Source organism: Archocentrus centrarchus, chromosome 5, assembly GCF_007364275.1.
Source record: "Archocentrus centrarchus isolate MPI-CPG fArcCen1 chromosome 5, fArcCen1, whole genome shotgun sequence".
NCBI classification, from domain to species: Eukaryota; Metazoa; Chordata; class Actinopteri; order Cichliformes; family Cichlidae; genus Archocentrus; species Archocentrus centrarchus.
In genome coordinates this window covers 15,991,761-16,014,916 of record NC_044350.1, presented here as the reverse complement: position 1 = coordinate 16,014,916, position 23,156 = coordinate 15,991,761, and the positions used below count along the sequence as shown (strand labels likewise).

Genomic DNA, 23,156 nt, shown 5'->3' with positions numbered 1-23,156 from the left:
TTGCATCTTTGACTAATGATTGTGTCTGGCTGGCTAACTCAATAGCACAGCCAGGGTAGAGCGAGCAAATTCAATCAGCGCAGATCTATTGCAATTGCACTGGTCTCAACAGTCAAGTATCATTTAACTGTGTGCGGCTTAAATGATAGACAGCAAAAGAGGGAAAGAGAGCGGGAGAGGGCAGAGTAATGACAGCGTCGGGCTGTATCGGCCATCCCGCAGTTGGTGGTGGATGCTGAGGGTTGTGGCTGATGCCTGCATCAGACAGAATGGGGGCTCTCCATTCCATTACCACTGAAGATAATAGAAAGTGCTGCCTTGAATACTAAACTCACACACTGAATAAACAGACCAGCTTTCACTGTTTTATGGACAGACACCTCAATACACTCCAAAGCTCACAGCTAAAGGACCTCAAATTAATACATTTAAAAAAAAAAAAAGTCTGTTTAATCCTCTCTCTCTTTCAGCAAAGGAAAAATAAATAAATTATAAATAAACAATTCTGCACAGATCAGGATTAGACAGTAGCATTCAGTATAACAGATAGTAGCACAGAACAAGACAAGGACAGAACTGCGGGGAAGCTCAAGAGCAATCAAAGAGTCTGTTTTCCACAGTGGTGGCATTTCTGTATGTGAGCTCAGTCTTACCGTAACAAGTGCGTTTGTCAGCACCCAGCTTCATGAGGTGAGGACAAGCACAGGAGAACGTCTGATTGAAGTTGATGAGGCACAGGTGAGAGCAGGGCTCTTTGCCATCTTTAGGTGCACACGGATTAGGAGCTGAGGACAAGTGAGTACGGAAAAGGTTTCACTTCAAGGTTTTTGAAAGATTCAAAAGAATATGTATGATGGTCAGTGAAATGCTTTAACATAACCCATGTGTTTAAACTCTGATCTGATCCTACTTCTTAACGCTCAGTAAAATTCTGCTGTGTGTAGTTGCTTTGTGTGTATTTCCTACCCTGTGGTTGTCTGGATGGATGGTACACTTGAAGGTCAAAAGGTTGCGTATTGGTTCTCTGTACCACAGTGACGTTGCTCCCAGTCCACTTGTTTGCCTTGGCCAGCGTGTTGGTCCGCCAGTCTGTCCAGTAAACCTCTCCACCATACATGGTGACGGCAAACGGATGGGACAGGTACTCGTGGCCCCTCAGAACCTCAATTAGTCCAGAACCATCATACTTGGCTGAATAAATGGCATCAGACCTGCATAAAGCACAACTTTTAGCTACATTTCTGAGTATTACTGAACGTTTCTGTGCAAGTACGTTCACGTCTGTACAACCTGGCATCGATCCACAGGATGCGACGCTCTAGATAATCCACAGTGAGTCCATTTGGCCAGCCTCCATTGCCAGTCTCCTTGTGGATAGTCTTCCTGCCTTCTCCACTCATGGATGCAGCTTCAATCCTTGGCAAACTGGCATCCCAGTCTGTCCAGAAAAGAATCCTGAAGAACCATACCACAAAATGGACCAGTCAGCAAGGTGCAACAGGTTTATGATAACTGAAAAAAGCCAGCTCTACAGTTACTTTACCAAAACAATTAGAGCCTCTGAATCCCATTGTAACATGATGTAAATGTGCTCTGTTTGATATGAAAAGGAGGCAGAGTAAACAGCTGTTACCCATCACGCGGGTCAAGAGCAATAGCTCGGGGGTGCTCCACCTCTCCTGCCAATAGTGTGGTCCTCATGGTGCCATCCAACTTGGCCACCTCTATCTGATCCAGGTTGCTTTCCACCCAGTAAATGTTTCCTGCTATCCAGTCGACTGCCAGACCCTCGGGTGTCGCCAGCCCGTACTGGATTACCACATCAAAGCTGGTTAAAGCTACAAGAAGAGATGAAAAAAAAAATATCAGGGCATATGTTCAAACATCATATTTCATCTCAGTACTCAATAAAATAAACACTCCTCTGGGGTGCTTACATTTTTTAAATTCACACAGTATCTCAACACGAACCATTAAAGGCTTCGAAGGCTGGGATTTGCTGATGACTACATTTCTAATCTGAAGTGCTAATCCAGTTTTAGTTACATATTATGTAAATGTAATGAAGCTGTTTGGATAAGAAACTAACTGTGAATTACAAACTGCGATTCCTTTAATCAAATGATAGAGTAGGACACTGCGTTGTGGGGAAAACACACGCCAGTAAAATACATGAAAACGGAAATAAATGCAGTAGTTGTTCAGCATAGGTGGTGAGACTACAGTTACAGGAAAAGTCTTAAATATGCGGTGTCATCCAGGAGACTGGCCCTTTTCTGACCCTTTAATTTTCCATTAGGGTCCCAAATCAGAGTCTAATTATACGAGTCATTATCCTCTCTGTTACAATGGAAACATATACATACTGCTGTGGAATGTGTATGTAAACATGAGACACAACAACCAAATAAATATACAGTAAGATGAACAACTTAAGTGGAGCTTTATACACATAATTTCCTCATTATTACTGCTGCAGTCACGATGACGCCTTGTTTGCCAATGCAGCAGGTCACGATTGACCGCTCTGACCTTCTGTGATGCACCGTCTGATGTTCTCTTAACCAGAAGCCACAGCAGCAGCTGCGTAGCTGTACACGCTCTACACCAATGGAGCACACACAATAGGTTTTTACAGGATAATCTATTCTGCTTTAGGGAAAAAAACAAAACAAAATGGCTTGAATTCCAACGAGTTCAATTTTTTTCAACTCAATAAAATCCTAGAAACCCAACAGAGTCAATGAAATTGTAACGTCAATGTCCTGATATCTTCTGATGTAAATGGAATCGCATTCCACTGATGGAGATCGTGCAATGTGGCATGAAATCTAGCAGATCCTCAATGGTCAAAACATACCAAAGTAATTATGCAAAAAAAAAAAAAAATCTTTTAGGCCTATAAATGTGTTACAAGTGCTCACCTCCATTCTCAGACAACTTCCCTCGATAGATCTTATCCTCCACAACGTCAGTCCAATAGAGGGCACTCTGGTTAAGATGGAAGTCCAGGGCGATGGTGTTTCTGAGTCCAGGAACTAACACGCTGAACTCTCCCTTATTCAAATCTATGCGGCGGATCTCATGGCGGTTGGAGAAAATGATAAAGGGTTTGAAAGGATCTGTGGAAAGTGGAAAAAAAAAATCCTTAAAGTGGAACTAACCGGATCATGAAGGGTTAAAACTTTTGCTTGGTCACCGTTGATTGTTACTCAAAACTCTCCAAAATGGCTCCGCAGCACAGCATGGAAAACGTTGCAGCCCTGTTCCACTGCAGTGTGTGGCTTGACCAGCAAAGGAGGGGGTATGTTGAAAGTGGCTCTAATCCCGGGTAATTAAAACTCAGTGTAAATAAGACAGGAGTTATCTGTACCTAACAGACAGTCAGACGGGCAGCAGGATGAATGACAGGGTGCTGGTGGCTACTCTGTAAGACCTGGCAGTGAGATGCAGCATCATAAATTTGTGTTTCCTCATTGCCTCGTTGCTGCGGGGAGATAACTATATTCTTTATGTGGATTACAAAATTCAAAGCTGATATAAAGTGATTCAGTAGTTTCTGTCTTTCCCAACTCTTCTTTTCAATTACTTTAATTCAAAAATATTTTTTTCATAAACTAATAATGATAGTTAGTAACCACTGGCTAGGTTTTCTTAATGAGCCTTTTTACCTGTCATATACTCACATTAATACAATATGAACTGTTCCCTTTTTTGTTTCCAGCGCACCGTCTATTGTCCAAAAGAGTATCACATTCTGGCAATGTGCATCCTCTCCAACCACAGTTTCCTGCTTGGCCTGCCTCTCCTTCCCTTCAGTCCCAAAACCAAACCACCCTTCTCGATTCTGTTGTTTTGACGCCGACAAGGTCACTGGGGTCACTTCTCGAGCTTTCTCCCCTATTGTATGACTTAATCCTATATATACACACATCTGCTCATTTCCCTAAATCCCCCACTTTTGTTTCCTTGATCCCTTACCTGTGCTCTTGCAGTTCTCCTTGTCCGTCTCGAGTTCCCAACCGTCGTAGCATGAGCATATAACACTGAACTTGTTCTGTTCGCACCGTTGACTGCACTTCAGGTGTTTAGCACAGAAGCTCTGGATCTGACAAGTCTTGTTGTCAGGCCCCAACTCCATGCCCAGTGGACAGGAACAGATGACCCCCTCTCCAGGAGCCACTGTGCAGTTATGGCTGCACTCACCGTTGTCCAGCGAACACAAGTCTGTAGATAAAGGTAATAGGTGCACTTAATTTTATTTTAGCAGTAACTTTAAATGCAGACCCTTGCTTGCTGTTTTGCATCCCTTGTAATGAAACATAGCCTGGGTTGTGTTGCTCCTTACCACAGAGTTTCTCATCTGAGCCATCTGGGCAGTCTTTAGTGTTGTCGCAAAGTTTCTCCGCAGGCAGGCAGATGGTGGAGTCGTTGGCACACACATGGTGAGAGAGCTTACACACCAGTGCCTCACAGTTGTCCTCATCTGAGTTGTCCTCACAATCACTGTCGCCGTCACAAACCCAGGCTTTGCTGATGCAGCGTGCTGCAGACAGAATGCAGGGTTATTTTACGTGCAAACTTCATGTCGGGAAAAGCTGGAACGTTGCATGAAATGTCATTAAAAGCAGAATGAAATTATTCGATGCGTTTCTGAAATGGAGTTATGCTTGGCATGCTTCTTAATTTGAAGTGTGGATTCCTCACCAGAGTCCCTGCAGCCAAACTTGACAGCTGGATCACACATGTGTGTGACACCCTCACAGTTCTTCTCATCGCTCATGTCCATGCAGTCAGTGTCCCCATCGCAGCGCCAGCGCAAGGGGATGCACAGGCCATCCATCCGACACTGAAACTCGTCTGTATGACAACCTCCAGGCGGGCGCGTAGCTGTTAAAAAAAAAAACAAAAAAACCCCATAAAAAACAAGACATCAAAAGGACATCACTCGAAAGTGACGCTGCTCTGCGTCGCCTCCCGCATTAATCACATCAGGACACAGCCCTGAGCACAAACAACGTGCAACTTCAAAAGACTGAGAAGTAAAATTAATGAGCTGCCCCTTAGAAATCTGGATGGCAATAAGTTGTAGCAACAATAACGACAGATTCGACAGAACAGCTTTGAGCATGCATTCAGAAGGTCACCGTCTTCTACAAATCAGCAGGCAGTTAAATGTTTTGTTTCACTGCTGCTTTTAAGAGAAGCTACTATGTACCTTTGTATTTAATGTGCTTTTTTTAAATCTACAGTACAGTATGACTGTATTAAATCTACTTAACAAAATGTGGATACTTGATTTTAGGGTCGAGCGCACTTCAGTAAATAAATGAGAGATCAGTGCAAAGCAGACCATGACACTAACAACTACCTGTGTTCCATAAACACAGGTAATTTGTTACCAATCACGGGCTTGAATCTGACTTTCATGGACTCATTCAGTCCTGTTTGTTTCAGCTATGAAACAAAATATCCAACCTATACCATCAGCCAGTAGCCTCCATAGTGGCTCCATAGGGTAGTGGGTTACACATTCACCTAACCAGCCAAAGCTCCCCAGTTTGGTCCCGGGAGGAGACACAAATCCCTTTGGAAGGAGTATTTGGAGTGAGAACTCTGCCAAATCAAACATGCGGAGCTACCTGCTGTGACGATCCCTTGGGAATAAGAGAGCAGCCAAAAGTAGCTTCTACTACAAACCAGTAGCCTGTAACTTTGAGCACAGATTCTCTTTTTCCCTTTTCCTAGCAAGATTATTGTAACTTACTTTTATTGTCACTGCTCATTCTTAGCTCTTCTTCAACTGGTGCTAGTATTAAATATGAATACTAATTATACAGTACATAACTGCAGCCTCTTCTGACATGTTCTTGCCCGATGACAGCAGGTTATTCAGAGCAAACCAATTATCACATATTTTTATCTGTCTGTCCCATCAGCTGCACCAAGTTATTGATACACAACACTGATATTTTTCAGGTCCTTTTTTCCTCATTTCCTTTCTAATACTAATATCAAGGCAGATAACTGCTATTTAAAACATGTTTTTCTCCAAGTGCAATGCACCATAAAACTGTGCTAAGTACTGTGTCAGATTTCCCTGATATTCAGATTACTTCAAGTGTCTGAACAGCATCGCATAACATCCTTGAGTGCAGAACAAGGTGAAACTGTGTAACACTCTTCAAACTGAAGTCAACTCAAAACATTTTTGGATCAGTAGCAAGACCTTTTTTAACCGAAAACGTGACTCTTACCACATTGATTTTAAAAAAGGAAAACTTTTAGCACACTGCTCTTTCCAGATAAAGTTGTGTGCGATTGGAAAGCAAAGTGGTCAATATTCTGCAGCAGTGGAAAGATTTAAAAAAATAAATAAATCCACTCAATAAACAGGTTAAGATACAGACTCTGATTGGTGCAGTTTGCGTGGGTCTCATCACTGTAGTCCCCGCAGTCATTATCTCCATCACAGGTCCAGTAATCTGGGATGCAGCGGCCGCTGTTACACTTGAACTGAGCACTGGAGCAGGAGTGACTACAACCCGCCTCATCGCTGTTGTCCCCGCAGTCATTATCTGAAAAACAAATGCAGTGAAGCAGCACTAACTCTCCCTTTATGAGGCACCCACTGCCTCAAAGGCTATAGATACATACATTATAGCCTTTATTCTTTTCACAATTACCACTGAGACAGTGTAAAAAAAAAAAAAAAAAAGAATTAATCCAAATTCAACAGAATAGTAAAGATGAGAGTTAAAATAATCACAGAAACTGCATAGATCAGACCATGCACCATAGGGGAATGTACCCAGCGCTGATACATTGAGCTTGGAAGCAGAGCATCTTGAGCACTTTTTAAAAGACAACCTAACAAATAAGTTCCAGTATTTTTTAAACTAAGAAATAACATTTAATCTGTAGTTAAACTGTTTCTTTACATTTTACACTTGGCTCCCAACAAGTCCATAGCAAAAACACAATAAGAAGACTCTGATTATTTAATGTATTTGGTCTAATGAATAAAGCTTATTAGTGTCAAATTTGTGTGTAGCACTATGCTAGCAGTTTTGGTCTCAGCTTGTGGCCTTGTTCAATGAGCAGAAAAGCAGCCCTAACTGTTTCTGGTCCTGCCTAGCTAGTCCTAGAGCGAGGCTAGCATCAAGGCTTTTGTGGTGCATGTTGATCTATGCACTAACCGGTCAGGTTTGGACAATTCAACTCATCAGAGCCGTCCCCACAATCCTTTTCTGAAAGACAGAACCAATGGAAGACAGCAGATTGGGCGAACAGCACAACACAGGACAACAAAAACAAAAGCACGTGCACACACGTACGCGCACACACACACACACACACACACACACATATACACACACACACACAAATGCAAAAGATGACGAAAAGAAGAGTTTATGCCAAAATAAGGCTGGTGGCCAAACATGCACAGATAACTGGGACAAAGAGAAGCGACGTGTGGCCACTGCACATCGACACACTAAACAAGCAGAGGAGATAATAAAGACGAGAAACTAACCATTATCACAGCGCCAGTTAATGTTGATGCAGCGCCCATTGTTGCAGGTAAACTGAGTGAGGGGGAAACAGGTGGGGTAGGCTGTGGAAGGAGCAAGAGTTTAGATATATTGCTGAATGTATCTACCAACTCAACTCAAAATTTGTACATTGATCTGAAGGATGGAAATTAAGTTAACTAACCGCAGGAAGCTGGCTCATCCGATCGATCGCCACAGTCATCGTCCAGGTCACATGTCCAGGAGATAGGGATGCAGCGCCCACTAGCACATGAGTACTGATTGGGTGGGCAGGTTCGGGCTGAAAGACACATCAGCAGAACTCATGTCACAAATGAAGAATGGCAATGGCATAAAAAAAAACCTAAAATAAAAAACAATTTCAATGCATGAGTGTGTTTGTGTACCTGAACAGGTGGTGTTGGACTCATCCTCGTCATTCCCACAGTCATTATCTCCGTCACACAGCCAGCGCAGAGGGATGCAGCGGTTGTTCTTGCACTTAAATCTGTCTGCGGAGCAAGTGTGCTGGTCTGGAGAGGGAAAAAAAGGGCGCATTGAAGGGCAAGGAGGAAACAGGAAAACAAGGGAATGGGAAGGTGAGAGTTCAGAGATGTGAGGTGAAAATTAATACAAGAGAGGGCAGATATTCTCGCGGTTTCCGACTGAGTTTTGTTTTGCCTGGAAGGCAAACATGTCTGTACTGACCACAGACAGAAGGACAGACAGATGGATAGCTTCCCCAGATCCACAGATGCTGTGTACGGGCATTCACACACAAACTCTCACTCACTCAACTCCAGATCTCTCATTTTCATTCTGGCAGAAGGACATCATCTGACTCAGTAGCAAAAGGAGGGGTGTTTGCTCTTTTGCTTGTGTGTATGAGCAGCAACTCACAACACAGTTCAGAAGTCTCATCACTGTTGTCCAGACAGTCATTGTCTCCATCACACTTCCAGCGCTCTTGGATGCAGCGGTTGTTCTTACAAGCAAACTCTCCAGGCTGGCACTGAGGAGGGGGTACATAAGAAGGGTTGGCTGTAGAAGAGAAGAAGGAGATTAAAGACAATGTGGGGAGGGGAAAAAAAAAGGTCATGAAGAACATAAAAGAACCAGGACTGCGTAGCAAATTTGCCACAGAAGGAAAAATGCATGGTTTTGTGGAAAAGCGAAAACAGAAGGGAACACTTGTACAAAGATTGTAATCTTTGATTTTGCAAAACAAAGTCCGCGTTTATCGCACGGTTTGCACTGGTAGCGTTACATTAAGTAGATGTTTTCATAGCCAACTCTTGTCTGTCTGCATTTGTTCAAACATTTTAGGACTAACAGCTCTCGAAAACATACAGTCAGACCTCTTGACTCATTTTGTCTGACATACAAGAAATATAACCTTGCATGTAATGGAGCAAAATCAGTGCCATTAGAAATACCCTTCAAATCCCACACACAAACACAAAGAGTTCTTGCACAAACCTCTGCAGCTGGTGTTGTCAGTTTTGTCTAGTACTTGGTCTTTTGCACAGGCACATTGCCGCCCCCCCTGGTATGGCCAGACAGAGACTGCTGCAGCCACCATTGTTTACGCGACACGCGTTAGAGCCTGTAGACAAATGGACACTCTGAGATGCTGTTTCTCTGGACAAAAATACCTTTGAAGTTGGCATACACACATGGACGTTATGGATAACGCTCTTCCCAGTACCTTGCTGCTGTTGAGCATCATACATTCGGATTTCAAAGATGGGCGGTCGCTCATTGCGCAACAGAGTGGCAGTGCCTGTTGTGGTGTCCAACTTGTAAATGCTGCCACTGCGGTACTCGTTCCAGAACAAAAAATGTTTGTAGTGGCACAGACCAAAGGCGTGGTTCAGCTCCTGACCTTCATATACCGTCTGGTGAGAAAAGCAGCAAGACTGTAAAGCGTGTTTTTACAATGAACCACATGCTGCATATATATATACATATATAATGTGTCTATATCCAGAATTAGAGTTCCAGACACCCTCATATTCATCCATGGTGATGATAAAATATGATGCGATGACCGGTTTGAAGCGTCTAGGCAACAGCAGTACAAAAATGCAGATTATAAATCAACTGGCACTAAAACTCCTGTTGCAGTAGTGTGCTGTGTTTGTGTTAATATTTACATTCCATTCATTTAATATTGTCCATAAAATTTTCCAGTTTCTGCATTATAAATCTCAAGTGCTAAAAACAGCACCAACAGCACCACAGCTCACTGAGATCAAAATATCAGTTTAGTCACAAGGAGAACCCAGTGTTAACAAAACTCAAGGCCACACTGTACCGCACAGTGATAGACCACCCACATTATTCCACTGCTTTAAAACTCTTTCTTATTAGCGCATTGACACCTGTATTTTTAAATCCTGCGTGAGTAACCCACTGTTCTGTCACTAGACTGCAGTAAAACAATTCTAAGTCTGACCTTGCGTCCAGAGCTGTTAAGATAGACCATCTCTATGCGGTCATAGTAGGCGTCCACCCAGTACAGGATGCCCTGGGGGATGTCCAGACTCAGGCCGTTGGGCCACAGCACCGTTTTACTGGTCAGAAACACATTCCTGTTCGAGCCATCCATCCAAGCCCGCTCGATCTTGCCGCGCTTGCTTTCCTTAGGGTCCTCTTCCCAGTCTGTCCAATACATCCACCTGAGGAATAACAAGAGAACTGTCATGGGTACTGAGTGAAAAGTGATTGCAAGACGGGGTGAGAAAGGTGAATATTTGTTTGGGCATCTTGAAGAATCTCTTAGGATTGACAAAAGCAGTGACATTTTATCTAGCTGCCCTAAAGCACCCAACGCTCATCAGACCAACTGGTGGGGAAAGCTCATCAGTGTTTCTCAGTTGATATGCCCACAGGCATCCCAGTGTTTGTCAGCAGGTACTTCAGGACCTGTCAGCCACTGATGTCTACAACATTAGAAACATCCCTCCTTGCCAGAATATGACTGACATTAGCAGTTACATTCCATATTTTCTTTCTCCTTGCCTCTTTCTAGTCTTTTCCTTTCTGCTAATTTCTCCTCCTTCTTGCTGAGCCTGATTGATTACAGGCATTAGCAGAAGTGAGTGCCTTTCCCCAGAGAAGTGTGTGGACACACATCACCCTGTCACTAGCAATCCAGTGTGTGTGTGAGTGTTCGTGTGTGTGTTTATGAGCATGTTTTTGTCAGGAAAGAACTCAGGAGGCCTTATCAGTAAGACACATCCATGCACACCATGAATAAGAACTATTCGAAAGGGCGATATGCCTGCATGCGAAAAAGCGTGTTGAGGAAATTTATCATGTAGCTAATGTACAAAATGCTCCATCTGTTTAAGTGCATAAGGTGTGATAAGTGTAATCAAAAAGGACTCGCCAATTCAAGGGGAAAATGGTCAGCAGCACAGAGTGAAAAATGATCAAAGGCTTAGAGACTTAGACACATCTCACAAGCAAAAGCAATAGAAACATCTGATGCAAGAGATGAGATAAAAGCAAACGCAGAAAAGAGCAGGCAGAAATGTTGCTTTGGTTTTACTGAGAGGTGAGCGACAGGGCGGGAATTATTTATTTGAGTCATCAGACAGATGACCAGATGAAATGATCACCTATTATTATCTCGTATCTGCTGTTTTCCACTTGTACCTTCCTGGCATAATTTCCTCTCCCTTCCCAGAAGCAATATTTATTCTCTCGATACTCTATCCCTCCCTTCATCTCTTTATCCACATTACCCATGAAGAGGATCCACTACAATGGCACGAGGGTGAGTCATTTTCCCTTCAATGAGTGTTTTGCAGGTCTGGGACGCCTTTTCCAGTCGAGCCACACTGATAGTTTTCTTCGGCCCATCGTCCGTCCAGTACAAATTGTCAGCCATCCAGTCCACGGCTATACCCTCGACTGTGTGGATCCCTGAGACAAGCACAAACCGTGACTGTGAAGTTTTCTATAAAGCATACCACAGATAAAAACAATGTTTTCATAGGTAAGGCATTGGAAGATGCTGTCTTTGCTATAAACATTTTATGTGTTATGATATTGGACATCTTGATATGTTCAGCTAATGGTATATCATTAGGACAGTAATACTTTATAGTTGAACAGAAACAAAATAGTACGGGTTCCTGAGCCACCCCTCATTTCTTCATATTTTGCTAGAAAAATGGAAAATAGGTGCAGCATTTTATATTAAACATGCGTAAACATACACGGAAATACAGTATATGAGGTCAAAACAGAGTATGTACAATTCTAACGAGCTTGAAAGTCAATATTTGGTATGACCACTTTTACTCTTCAACACAGCCTGAACTAATTTCTTTTTGTCTTCAGGAATAATTCTCCAGGCTCCTTGAGGGACATTCCAAAGCACCTCTTTGGATGTTGGCTGCCTTTTGTTCCATTCTCTGTCAAAATGATCCCACATTGCATCCAGGTATGCTTTTACTATATTGGCAGTGTGTTTGGGATCACTGTCATGCTGAAAAATGAAGCCACTGCCAAACAGACTCTTTCCAGATGGTATTGCGAGGTGGATCAAAATCTGACAGAGCTTTTCTATGTTCACAATCCCATCAATTTTGTCAAGATCCCTTGGTTGTTTCCATCCCTTATGAACAGCGGTGTCACTGGGATGTTATGTTTGGGAGAACATTTGCAATCTTATATGTGAACAAAGGTACAGTTAGTTGCATTTGCAGCATTCAGTTTTTGTAAAGCTGTGTGAAACTCCTGCATACAAGTCTACTAATATATAAGAATGAGGGGAAAAGAATAAACAAAACTGGCACTAGACTGCTGAGAGCAGCTGGGCACAAACAGGTTGTGCAGTTCAGGGAGACTGAAAAGCACTTTTACATCGAAAATTGTTTTCAGCCCTGAATCTGTAGCCAGATGCACAAAAAACAGTCTTTTACATTATGGGTACAAATTTAATTTAGACAATTACTGCAAATTTTTTGAAATTATGGTTAAATCATTTTGGCGTATTATTTTGGTCTCTCAAATTAGTTGCCATTACCCTACCTTCCTTCAGGATGGTATCCCTCTCTGTTCCATCTATTTTCTGGCGCCCAATGATGTAGCTGGTGGCATCAGCAAAGTAAATGAACTCGCTCTCGGCGTGAAAGTCCAGCGCTCTCGGGTTCATTAGATTCTCGATTGGGATCATGTACTCGTCTGGCACCTTAGCATTCATATCCATGCCCCTGATGACCCCTGGGCGACCCTTCCCATAGACCAGGAAGAGCTCATGCTCTGGTTCTGCAGCAAAACAAGGGAACAAAGGTAAAACACCGCAGCTTAGACCTTCATTTACTGTTCTTTATTTTTTTTAAATAGAGAGAGAAAAAAGAATCAAAATTAGATGCCAACTCATATGCTGACACACTTCTTTCTGAATAATTTGTATTGACTATTAAAGAAAAAAAATGCAAGTTCAACAAAAGCCAAAAATGAAAATTAAGTGATCTGTAATGAGATAGGGAGAGAGGAGGATGAGTGGCCTTTAGGTCAATCAATACTGCCATTTTCAAGGACGTTCTTTCCTCAGTAGGCAGATCAATATTACGCTGGTATTGGTGGATAGTAAAACACTTCTCAGAATAAGCTGAATCAGACTGACAGCTTTGTGGAGCAGCCAGCAAAGAGCCAGCAAAGCTCAGCAACTTTGTTTACTTTAAATCATATATATAAAATAGTTGAGGTCAGGGTCCGTGTTACTTTTACAAAACTCGACTTTGTGAATAACTTGAGAACCAAAAAGACAGCATATGCAAGACAGCAGAAGGGATTGTTTCAAACTGTGTCAAACTGTTTCAAACATCGATACATTACTTGCACAACTTAGTCCACAGATCATTTGAAATGGGGTCACTGAGGTAGAGGGAGAGAGTGATGTGCTTAAGCTCAAATAGTGAGATGGATAGGATTAAATCTGCAGGAGAATGAACACAGAAAGGCAGCAACTGCTCAAGACATCTGTTAATCTGGTGACTTCAAAAAGACTCGACATGGATCCGAGCCAAGGCAACAGCTTAAGCCAGAACACACTTAAAGCCGCTCTTCTCATAGAAAAGGGTTTGTAACAGCTTCTCATGGGGTCTGCATGGCAAGTCTAAAAATCCAAATTCATAAAAATGGCATTTCTGTAAAAAAAAAAATCCCTTGCACTACACTATGCAACAAAACTACTGCAGTTTTTTTTGTTGTACACTTTCAAATTACTTGAGCTACTCCCCCACACACCCACTGGCAAATTCAGAGAATACTGCTACAGTGAACGTTTGACACACAGATGACTTTTGATGGATGTGTTGATTTACAATCACTGTTAATTCCCCACTCACTTTTGCAAGATTTGCCATCGCTACCCAAGCTAAATCCAGAGCGACAGCGGCAAGTCCGCGTCTTGTGGCCATTCCCCAAAAGACAGATGTCGGAGCAGCCTCCAGCCTTCCCAAACTGGTCCTCCTCACATGCATGGCTACGCACTAGAAACCAAGAAAAGGGAAACAAATTGAAATCTCAAACTAAAATATCCAGCTGCACATGTTGTATATGTGAATGCATGTCTACCTGGGGGCTGCCGTCTCTGGTGGTAGACGTGTAGCGCTCCCCCCTTGTCAACCCTGGTCACCACCTGGTAGTCTGTGCTGTTGAAGCGGTTCACCCTGATCACGCTGGTCTTAGGCTGCATATTAGCGTTGTCTGAGTTGGTGGCATACAGATAGTTTTCAAATACAGTCAGCCCATACAGGTGCTCAATCTAAAAAACAAAACAGAACAAGAGGAGAGGAGAGGAGAGGAGAGGAGAGGAGAGGAGAGGAGAGGAGAGGAGAGGAGAGGAGAGGGGAGGGGAGGAGAGGAGAGGAGAGGAGAGGAGAGGAGAGGAGAGGGGAGGGGAGGGGAGGGGAGGAGAGGAGAGTGATGATCCTGAATCAAAGGCACAAAAATTGCTTTATTTTTTTTTTTATTATTTCATGTGATCTCTCTTGTTGCTGTACTCATATGTACAAATATACATATATTATCTGGCTATAACTTTTCCATAAACTGGCCCTCTCTGACTAACAGTCTGCATGACCATAAGATAGAGTCATGCCTTTAAAAATAGATGTTCAAGTGCTTTAGTAGTCTGCAGAGCCTGCAAAAAAATTGCCTAAGCCCTCGTGATGACTACACAGAACACATTAGCATTGCCTTTGTGTGTAACCTCATAAAAAGGGGTTTAACTTTCATAAATGCAATCCGAGATCTTGTTTTTTTTTTTTTACGTAGCGCACTCCCCTGCACCACCAGCACACAACACTGGATCTGTCATTCATTACTTTGTGACATTTCACTTCAGCAAGTCTTTAATTTTCTCTGTATGAGGACAATTTGGTGGCTATTATTTTGCTCATACCATCGCAACTCACCACCAAAACAAAAGAGTTTTCTCCTCCCTGTGATCTTCTTTGGTGACTTTTCCAATGGTTAGTTTTTTGGTTTCTGTTATCTTTTACCATTAAAGAGATGTTATGCTGCCACGTTACCTTTAGTTTAATAAACCGTGTGCACATGTGCAGAACAGAGGTCAAGCTGTTCAGTGTCATCGTTTGAGGTGCCCTGATGTACAATTTAAAAAGCCACTTGTACAAAAAGTAGAATTTTCCATGGTCGGCGTGGTGCAAAGTGTGAGCGAGTGAGAAAATATTCCAGAGCTCTCAAACATGCCGAGTGCTCACACAGTACTAGCTTTTAGCTGACAAAGTCAAGAAGAAATAAAAACCACTGGAACTTTTCAGATCTGAACAGACACGGACCACAGACTCAGTGCTACCATAATCTGTAAGCAAGTGCTCTGCTGAGGTTTTACAGGGATCAGGTACCAATTAGCATCAGACTCATTAAAACATAACTGTGTGTTAGGTCACCTGATCTTCCAGATCAAGACAACACAAACATACTGTGTTAGATACAGTGTGATTTGAACTTTATTACTTTACACAGTTTGCACCTTTAAGAGTGTGTGTTAAGTCTTGATAACACATACAGTTACTTGGTAAAGGAGCCCTGACTCAGCACCATCCATAACCACAGTTCTTTTTAGCTTTTAAGCGAACAATGTGCATGTACTAATGGCCTATCACAGGTGCGCGTGCGCGCGCACACACACACACACACACACACACACACACACACATATAACAAGAGGAGGTGGTGTGTGTGTGTGTGTGTGTGTGCTCATATCTGTGACCTTAGGCTCAGTGAGTAAATGAAAGCTGTTACTTCCCCCACAGATCACAGTAAAAGCCATGGTAACAGGTTTAAGAGCCACTGTGCTTCATCAGCGGCGCAACATCAACAGCCTCAGTATTGGACATGATTAATCAGCTTATTTAATGAAAAGGCAAATGTCCGCCATCTTCCCTCTGCTCATAACTCACTGGCTAAGAATGCATTAAAGGAGTACACAGGAGTAACATTTCGCGTATAGTGCTTCAGAGAATATTAGACAGCGTTTAAGAGGATTTCTTCCAGCTAAAGAAAGATAATGATGAAAAGATTTTCTTACCAGCAGTCCTTGGATGATGGTGTGCCTGTTCTTGCCTTCATAGTCCACCACCTCAATATAGTCTAGATAGGCATCAGCCCAGTACACCAGCCTGCTGACGAGGTCCAGCGTAATGCCGTGGGGGAAGACGATCTTACTGTCCACGAGTTTGGTACGGTTCTGGCCATCCATGTCACAGCGCTCCACCTTAGGGATCTGTCCATAGTCTGTGAAGAACACCTTCCTGTAGAAAGAAGTGAAGACAGACGGATTGATAGATCAGCTAATTTGGTCAGTTTGTTCCATTTTCATCATCTTTACTTCCATCACATGGAGCCAAAGGTAATCTAGCTTTTCAGGAGGCAAAAAAGAGAAATATGGAAACTATCCCTGATGGGTGGCAGCTTGTTTTTAGATGCTTGAATCCATTTGGGTTTGGACTGTTCGTTGGACAAAACATTGATACAACGTTAATACCGGGCTTCCTGATGAATATTTCAGAGTTACTATTATTCTTCCTTCCAAACACAGTAAGTTAGACCATAAGTTTTCATTGTTGCCAGGGCAAAAAAAAAAAGAAAAAATTAAATAATATAACTTATTTATAACATCGAATCACAAATCCGACTCTCAGTCCCTGTAAATGTGTTAAAACAAAAACAACATCTACTGTGAAAAATATGTTACACAAGCGAGCTGTGAGTCCCCATCTCAAAGTAGACCTCTCAAAATCCTTTCATAATGGAGAAACGGAGCGACCGCTAATGAGTAGATGAATGCAGGAAAAAATATAATGATGTTATTTATTTCTTTTTTAATTTTTGAATGTCACTTGGAGTAAGTCAGTCTAGGGATTATTAACAGCACAACTGAGAATTATTTTGCTCTCCCAGTGTTTGTTATTGCTGTTTTCTCTAATGACACTGCAGACCACACACACACACACACACACACACACACACACACACACACACACACACACACACACACACACACACACAAAGCAGCTCCAGTAGTTCTACCTGATGTTGTTCTGGGGAGGACAAATTACAGCCGAGAAAGCTATGTGGGAGGAAAACGATGCTACAAGCAAATGTGTGAACACGAACACATATTCTTGCATTTGTGCAGTTATGTCTGCAAAGCAGAACCTCTCTGACTCACATATACTCACATGCGCACGCACCACAGATATAGACACACTTTCAGGAATTCAGCTGGAAAGTTTGGTCATAAACAAAAGGGCTGAAACAAAAACATGCTTTTACTCTCGAAACCTATACAGTCAGCGTACCACCAGCATCTGCGCTCAATTACTCCAGCTTCCAAACATCCATTTATCCTTTTTTTTCCCCCCTCCATACCCACATATTTTAAAGGTGACTAACAGCGATGGATGACACGAGACCAGTCGCAGTCACCGGACAAAGTTCGTGTGACGTGGTTCCCTCTCCACTTTAAGAAAGACATCACACTCACCCCATGGTGGGGTCCAGAGCGATGCCTTTGGGGTTGTACAGCTCCTGGTCCAGGAGGGTAACACATGTCTGCCCGTCCTTGTCACACACGAAGATCCTATCGTCCACGTCATCCACAAAGTAGAAGTTTCCAGTTAGCCAGTCAATAGCCATCTGCTCCACATCTGGACAGAAAAGTCAGAAGGGGGGAGATTAGACGGGACACAGAAGGTGCAAAGGTGAAGCAAAAACTGTATTTATACTTATAATGATTCATTGACTGGTATGGAACTTGTAGCGTGAGATGATGCTGTTTTTATTTATTTATTTGGAGGTGGGTAAGAGGTTTGACTCGTCTGCAGCACTGCACTCTCACTGGACTCTCTCAGTCCAGGTTTTCAGGTTCGCATCTGGATCGTTTTTTCCTTGACTGACAAACAAGTTGACAGCTAACGCCAATTAGCCAGTGTCTAAGTACTGTGCCTGTCAGACAAAATATGAGAGAACCTGTTTGTTGCTCCAGGAAGTGTGATGTTGTCATACTGCTACCTAAGAGATGATATGTAGTTTTCACTGGGTTTATTTTCCCGAGGCTCCGCTCCCCACCCGCAGAAGAAAATCAAACACATAGGCGTGTGCACGTGGCACCACACGCAAAGTTTATGGAACGTTTAAAAGCCTACTGAAGTTCGACATAAGACCAACATAACGACTGTAATGCCCCTTCCCTGTCAAAACTGTGCTGAATGTGGTGAAGAGGGGAGGCGCCTGAGCAGGGGGAAAATGGAGTTAAAAAGAAACGTTACATTAACAGAGCCCGTCTTCCCTCCTCTTCCTTTTCATCAAACACTAGCTCAGCCACACTGAGTCAGAGCCAACATTCAGAGAAAGAAAGCTTTTGTTAAAGATGAAAGGAGATGAGAGGATATTTAAAGCCTTGAATGATCATTTTATGGTACCAATTTAAGCACTGTACATAGGTGAAATACAAGTGCAGGAGTATTACACATAAGTTCTTTATACTATGTATCTTTAATACTTTATATATATATATATATATATATATATATATATATATATATATATATATATATATATATATATATATATATATATATATATATATATATATATATATATATATATATATATATACATATATATATATATATACATATATATATATATACATACATATATACATATATATATATATATACATACATATATATATATATATATATATATATATATATATATATATATATATATATATATATATATATATTTTATTTTTTTTTAACTGTAATACATTTATTTGCCTGGCAGGTTAGAAAAAGTTCAAATCAGCTCAGACCATAAACACATCATTTTAAGCGAATGTGTCAGTAATAATCCAATCATATAAGGTAATATACTATAACATGAAAGCAATCTTTTTGTGAGTACTGTTACTTTTTTAAACTCTTAATACACTGCTTATAACAGAGCATATATTATATAAAGGTATTAAACATTATTAGTCCCCTTCCTTGTTCACAGATATGGGCTAAATTAAGTAAGTAGACTTAATTGTTTTTTTTTGTTTGCTTTGTTTATACCAAAGTCCTTCTCATCACCCAATGTGTTTAATTTTTATTGTGTTTTTATTTGATTCATGGCAAGCTTACAGTGACAGGTCATACTGGAAGTAAAGGGTGTGTGCACTCACATTTGGTGCAGACTGCAGCCAGAACCTCAGTTCTACATCTTAACTCCCCAGTCATTACTGCAAATGACATCACCGGCACCAGATTGCATTACACATTTCTGCAATGTTCTAGCATTATTTTTCTTTGCTTTGTCATGGTGCTGGTTTCTCTTTCTGATTTCAACCTTTATCACAACTGTACAGGGGTGCTTTTTTCATTAGTTAGCTATTTAGACTGTCAGCAGGAAGCCTTAGCGACAGGCCAGAAATGGCCACTCGCTCACTGCTAGGTTTCACCTCCACACTGACCTGGACCTCTCTGTTTGCGTTGGTGCCTTGATGTAATTACGTGACAAATGATAAGGCTTGCTGTGTGGGTAATTGTACTAACAGCCAATCTGCAAAGTATGTGCTCCATTTTTGGTGAACGAAATTACAGTATTTTATCTGTATGTTACTAATTAGCAGTTATCTGTGTCTGGGGAAGCAGTTTGCTAACTGAGGTTTAAAAGGGTTTACAGACATAAAAATCTATTAAAGAAAAAGAAAAAAAAATGTCTGTCTAATATAACATAACAATACTGACAAATATATAGACAAAGAAACAAAACCAAAAAAAAGCTAACAATATTAGCTAACTGGGACGCTAGGTTAGCTAACAATGTGGCATTCAAACCTTCAGTCTTCAAAACCAACATAACAGCCAAAATGCTCAAATCAGGGCTTCAAAAAGGGACTTCAAAAACCAGAGCAATAGTCTTGGGCCACCAGTCATTTATTTATATTTTTCTAAGAAATGGGAAATATGTGCAGTGACTTGTTGAAACATGTGCAAGCATACATGTAAATTCAGTATTTAAGGCAAAAACAGAGTTTGTACAATTCTAACAAGCTTGAAAGTCAGTTTTTGGTACGGCCACCTTTATTCTTCAACACACCCTTAGGCAGATTTCTTGGTTTTTTGGGGGTTTTTTTTTGGTTTGTTTTGTTTGGGGGTGGGGAGGGTGTCTGAGTAGTCTTCAGGAATAGTTCTCCAGGCTTCTGGAAGGACATTCAAAGCTCTTCTTTGGATGTTGGCTGCCTTTTGTTCTGTCCTTTGTCAAGATGATCCCACTGGGGAGACCAATCCATTACTGATAGCGTTCCATTGCCTGTTTTTCTAGTCGGGTACGCTTTTACTGCATTGACAGTGTTTTTGGGATCGTTGTCATGCCAATCAAGTGCTTTCCAGACTGTATTGCATGATGGATCAAAATCTGATGGTACTTTATTGCATTGATAATTCCATCAGTTTTGACAAGCTCTCCAATATTACTGACCTAAATGATATGACAGAATCTCTACTGTATTTTACAAATGGCTGTAGAGACTCACTGTTGTACCTCTCTCGACATTCAGACATACTGATAATTATTCCAACCAAAAATGTCAAATTTGGATTCATCACTCCATAAGAGCTTTTGCCACTAATTTTCAGTCCAGTTCTTGTGTAATTTGGCATGCCTCAGCCTTTTCTCCTTGTGCCCCTTCCTTAAGAATGGCTTCTTGACAGTTTCCCTTCCACTGAGACCATTTCTGATGAGGTTTCAATGAACAGTAAATAGATCAACTAGTTGCGTCTCCTGTGTCAGGTCTTGCTAGATTTTTTTCCCATTTCTTAAGGACATAACTTTCAGATACTGTTCATATGCTACAGATAGTTTTTTTTCTTTTGTCCTCTACTTCTCCAGTTTACTCAGACACACTGCACACCATGTCCAGATATGCCAAGTTTTCAGCTAACAGTTCTTTAGGAATCACCTTCTTGGTGCAAAAATGTTATTATATGCCTTCAGGCTGTTGCCTTTGGGATTTTTCATAGAGTCAACTAAAGAAATAGGAACAAATTATGTGTTTTGTGATAGGCTGCTAGTAAAAGAGTGCCAAAAAATACAATTAAAAATCGGTTCTTTGTTAAGTTGACTGACACAACACTGGTTCATGCCTTGAGATAGATGCCTTTTTTATACTTGAATGATTCATAGGTCAGTGTTAAGTAGTTTAACAGACAAAAAATAGGAACCTTCCTCTGAAAATGGTCAGGTACAAGGACTCGACAGAAAATGAGTGAAAAAGCAGCCGATGTCTGAAGAAAAACTTCAGAAAGACTAGAGAACTATTGCTCAAGACCACTTTAAAATTATAAGAAAATTTGGCTCCTTGGAAGCAAAGTATAAAGAAATGAGTGGCAACTCGAGACTTTTGCACATTATCGTATTTATCTTCTTTTATATACAGGCTACTTTTATTATGTAAAGGATCTGAGCACTTCATCCAGCACTGGCAGAAGTACCTGTAAATATTAATATTGGGAGAGAGAAAGTAGGAGAAATGTTGGTGAGGAGGGCTTCACAAATCACAAGACCTGTATTTTCACAGCTGCTATGTGCTCAGCTCTCCACAGACCTATCCTGACACACTCCACACAAACACTTCACATGCAGGGCTAAAGTCATTCCGTAGGGGTTCTTGGTCATGCGGAGCTCGGGGCTGAGGATGGTAGCCTAACAAGGCAGTATGTTTACCAGAGGGCTCAGGTCACCGTGCTGACTTTAGGGAAATCTGAGGATCAGTTTCTTCAACCAGAAAAAAAAAAGCTTGGGCTCGGGAAATGATGAAGCAAATTCCTTAGTATGAGAATACAGTAAAAGTGCGCATTGTGAAAATTTACCAGCAATGAAAAACATAAATCTGACTATAATTCCAGAGAAGCCTTCTTGATTTTAGGAAAAAATGACATTTTTCTGAAGAGCCTAAATAGCAAAGGAAGGGAAACGGACCACCTTCAAATATTTTGGGTCTGAATAAAAGTGGAAAAGGGATAAAAGAAAAATGCAGCAGCCGAGAGAAAAGAGAAGGACAAAGTGAGAAAAAGAAGTGAGAGAAGAAAGGAGTGTGAGAGATCTGATTTCCATTAGGGAAACTTGGCCATTGTGCAGCAGCATTTCTGAGGTTTATGGAATCAGCGGCCGTAGCCCCAAAGGTGCTCTTAATTTTTTAACACAGAGTTCTCTGTTTAAATGCTTGCAGCTGCCTCACAACACTGATTCCCTAATTAAGCGCTGGATAAACAACTGAGGGAGAAAAGAGGAGATTGTGCAAGATTACTGAAAATGCTGAAAAAAAAAAAAGTCTCAGTTTTCCTACCCTTCTGCTGAGCACAAATGGCTCCAGCAAAGCCACAGACTTTTCTGTCTCCTCCCATTCTCCCCACTCTTCTCCTCCATACATCATCCCCTATCCCTCCCCTTTGTCTGTTCCCCAGAGGTGGGAAAACAGTCTGGATTCATTAACTGCAGCTCTGTCTGTCTGAAACTATGCTATAAAAAAAAAAAAAAGCAACACAGTATAATTGAAAAAACAGAAACAGCTGCCTTATTCATTTACCCTTCCTTTCTCTAAACAACTTATTTTCTTCATGTTTTCTTGTTCGTAGTCTGCTCCCTGTTGGTCTAAGGAAAACAAGTGCATGACTAGGTAATGCGTTTAAACTCTATTTCTAGGAGCTCGACAAAGTTTCACTCCAGTAATTGTGCATGTAGGAGTGGAAGTGAGAGACGTACATCTCCACAGGGTTCCAGCGTTGTACTACACTGCTAAAAGAAGGGGACGCTTGTGTACTTACATCAGTGTAATCACTTTTAATGTAGCAGATATGGCTCGGGCACCTCTGAAATGTCAATTTCAAATGTTTGACTGCAGGTTTAACACCAATCCCTGAAACAACCCACTGTTGGTGTCACACAGGGATGGGAGGAAAAAACACTAAATGTGGTTCACACACAAATGTGAATGTATTTTTAAAAAAACAACAAAAAAAAAGGATGACTTGGGGGGGGGAGTGTGCAGACTAAAATGTGTGAGGCGGTTAAAGGAGC

The 23,156-nt window shown here is 41.5% G+C and overlaps 1 protein-coding gene across 1 annotated transcript in view; it reads right to left on the bottom strand.

Annotated features, from left to right (window-relative positions):
* The window catches only part of LOC115780427 (low-density lipoprotein receptor-related protein 1-like), a 103,688-nt gene that overhangs the window by 31,509 nt on the left and 49,023 nt on the right, over nt 1–23,156 (bottom strand). The window contains 23 exon segments of the mRNA XM_030729616.1: nt 654–785; nt 967–1,211; nt 1,291–1,455; nt 1,634–1,838; nt 2,925–3,122; nt 3,982–4,227; nt 4,349–4,546; nt 4,708–4,890; nt 6,411–6,578; nt 7,538–7,618; nt 7,720–7,836; nt 7,943–8,068; nt 8,436–8,576; nt 9,015–9,081; nt 9,083–9,141; nt 9,244–9,433; nt 9,994–10,216; nt 11,288–11,468; nt 12,582–12,818; nt 13,904–14,047; nt 14,133–14,322; nt 16,114–16,336; nt 17,572–17,734. Coding sequence (XP_030585476.1) covers nt 654–785; nt 967–1,211; nt 1,291–1,455; nt 1,634–1,838; nt 2,925–3,122; nt 3,982–4,227; nt 4,349–4,546; nt 4,708–4,890; nt 6,411–6,578; nt 7,538–7,618; nt 7,720–7,836; nt 7,943–8,068; nt 8,436–8,576; nt 9,015–9,081; nt 9,083–9,141; nt 9,244–9,433; nt 9,994–10,216; nt 11,288–11,468; nt 12,582–12,818; nt 13,904–14,047; nt 14,133–14,322; nt 16,114–16,336; nt 17,572–17,734 — 3,882 coding nt within the window.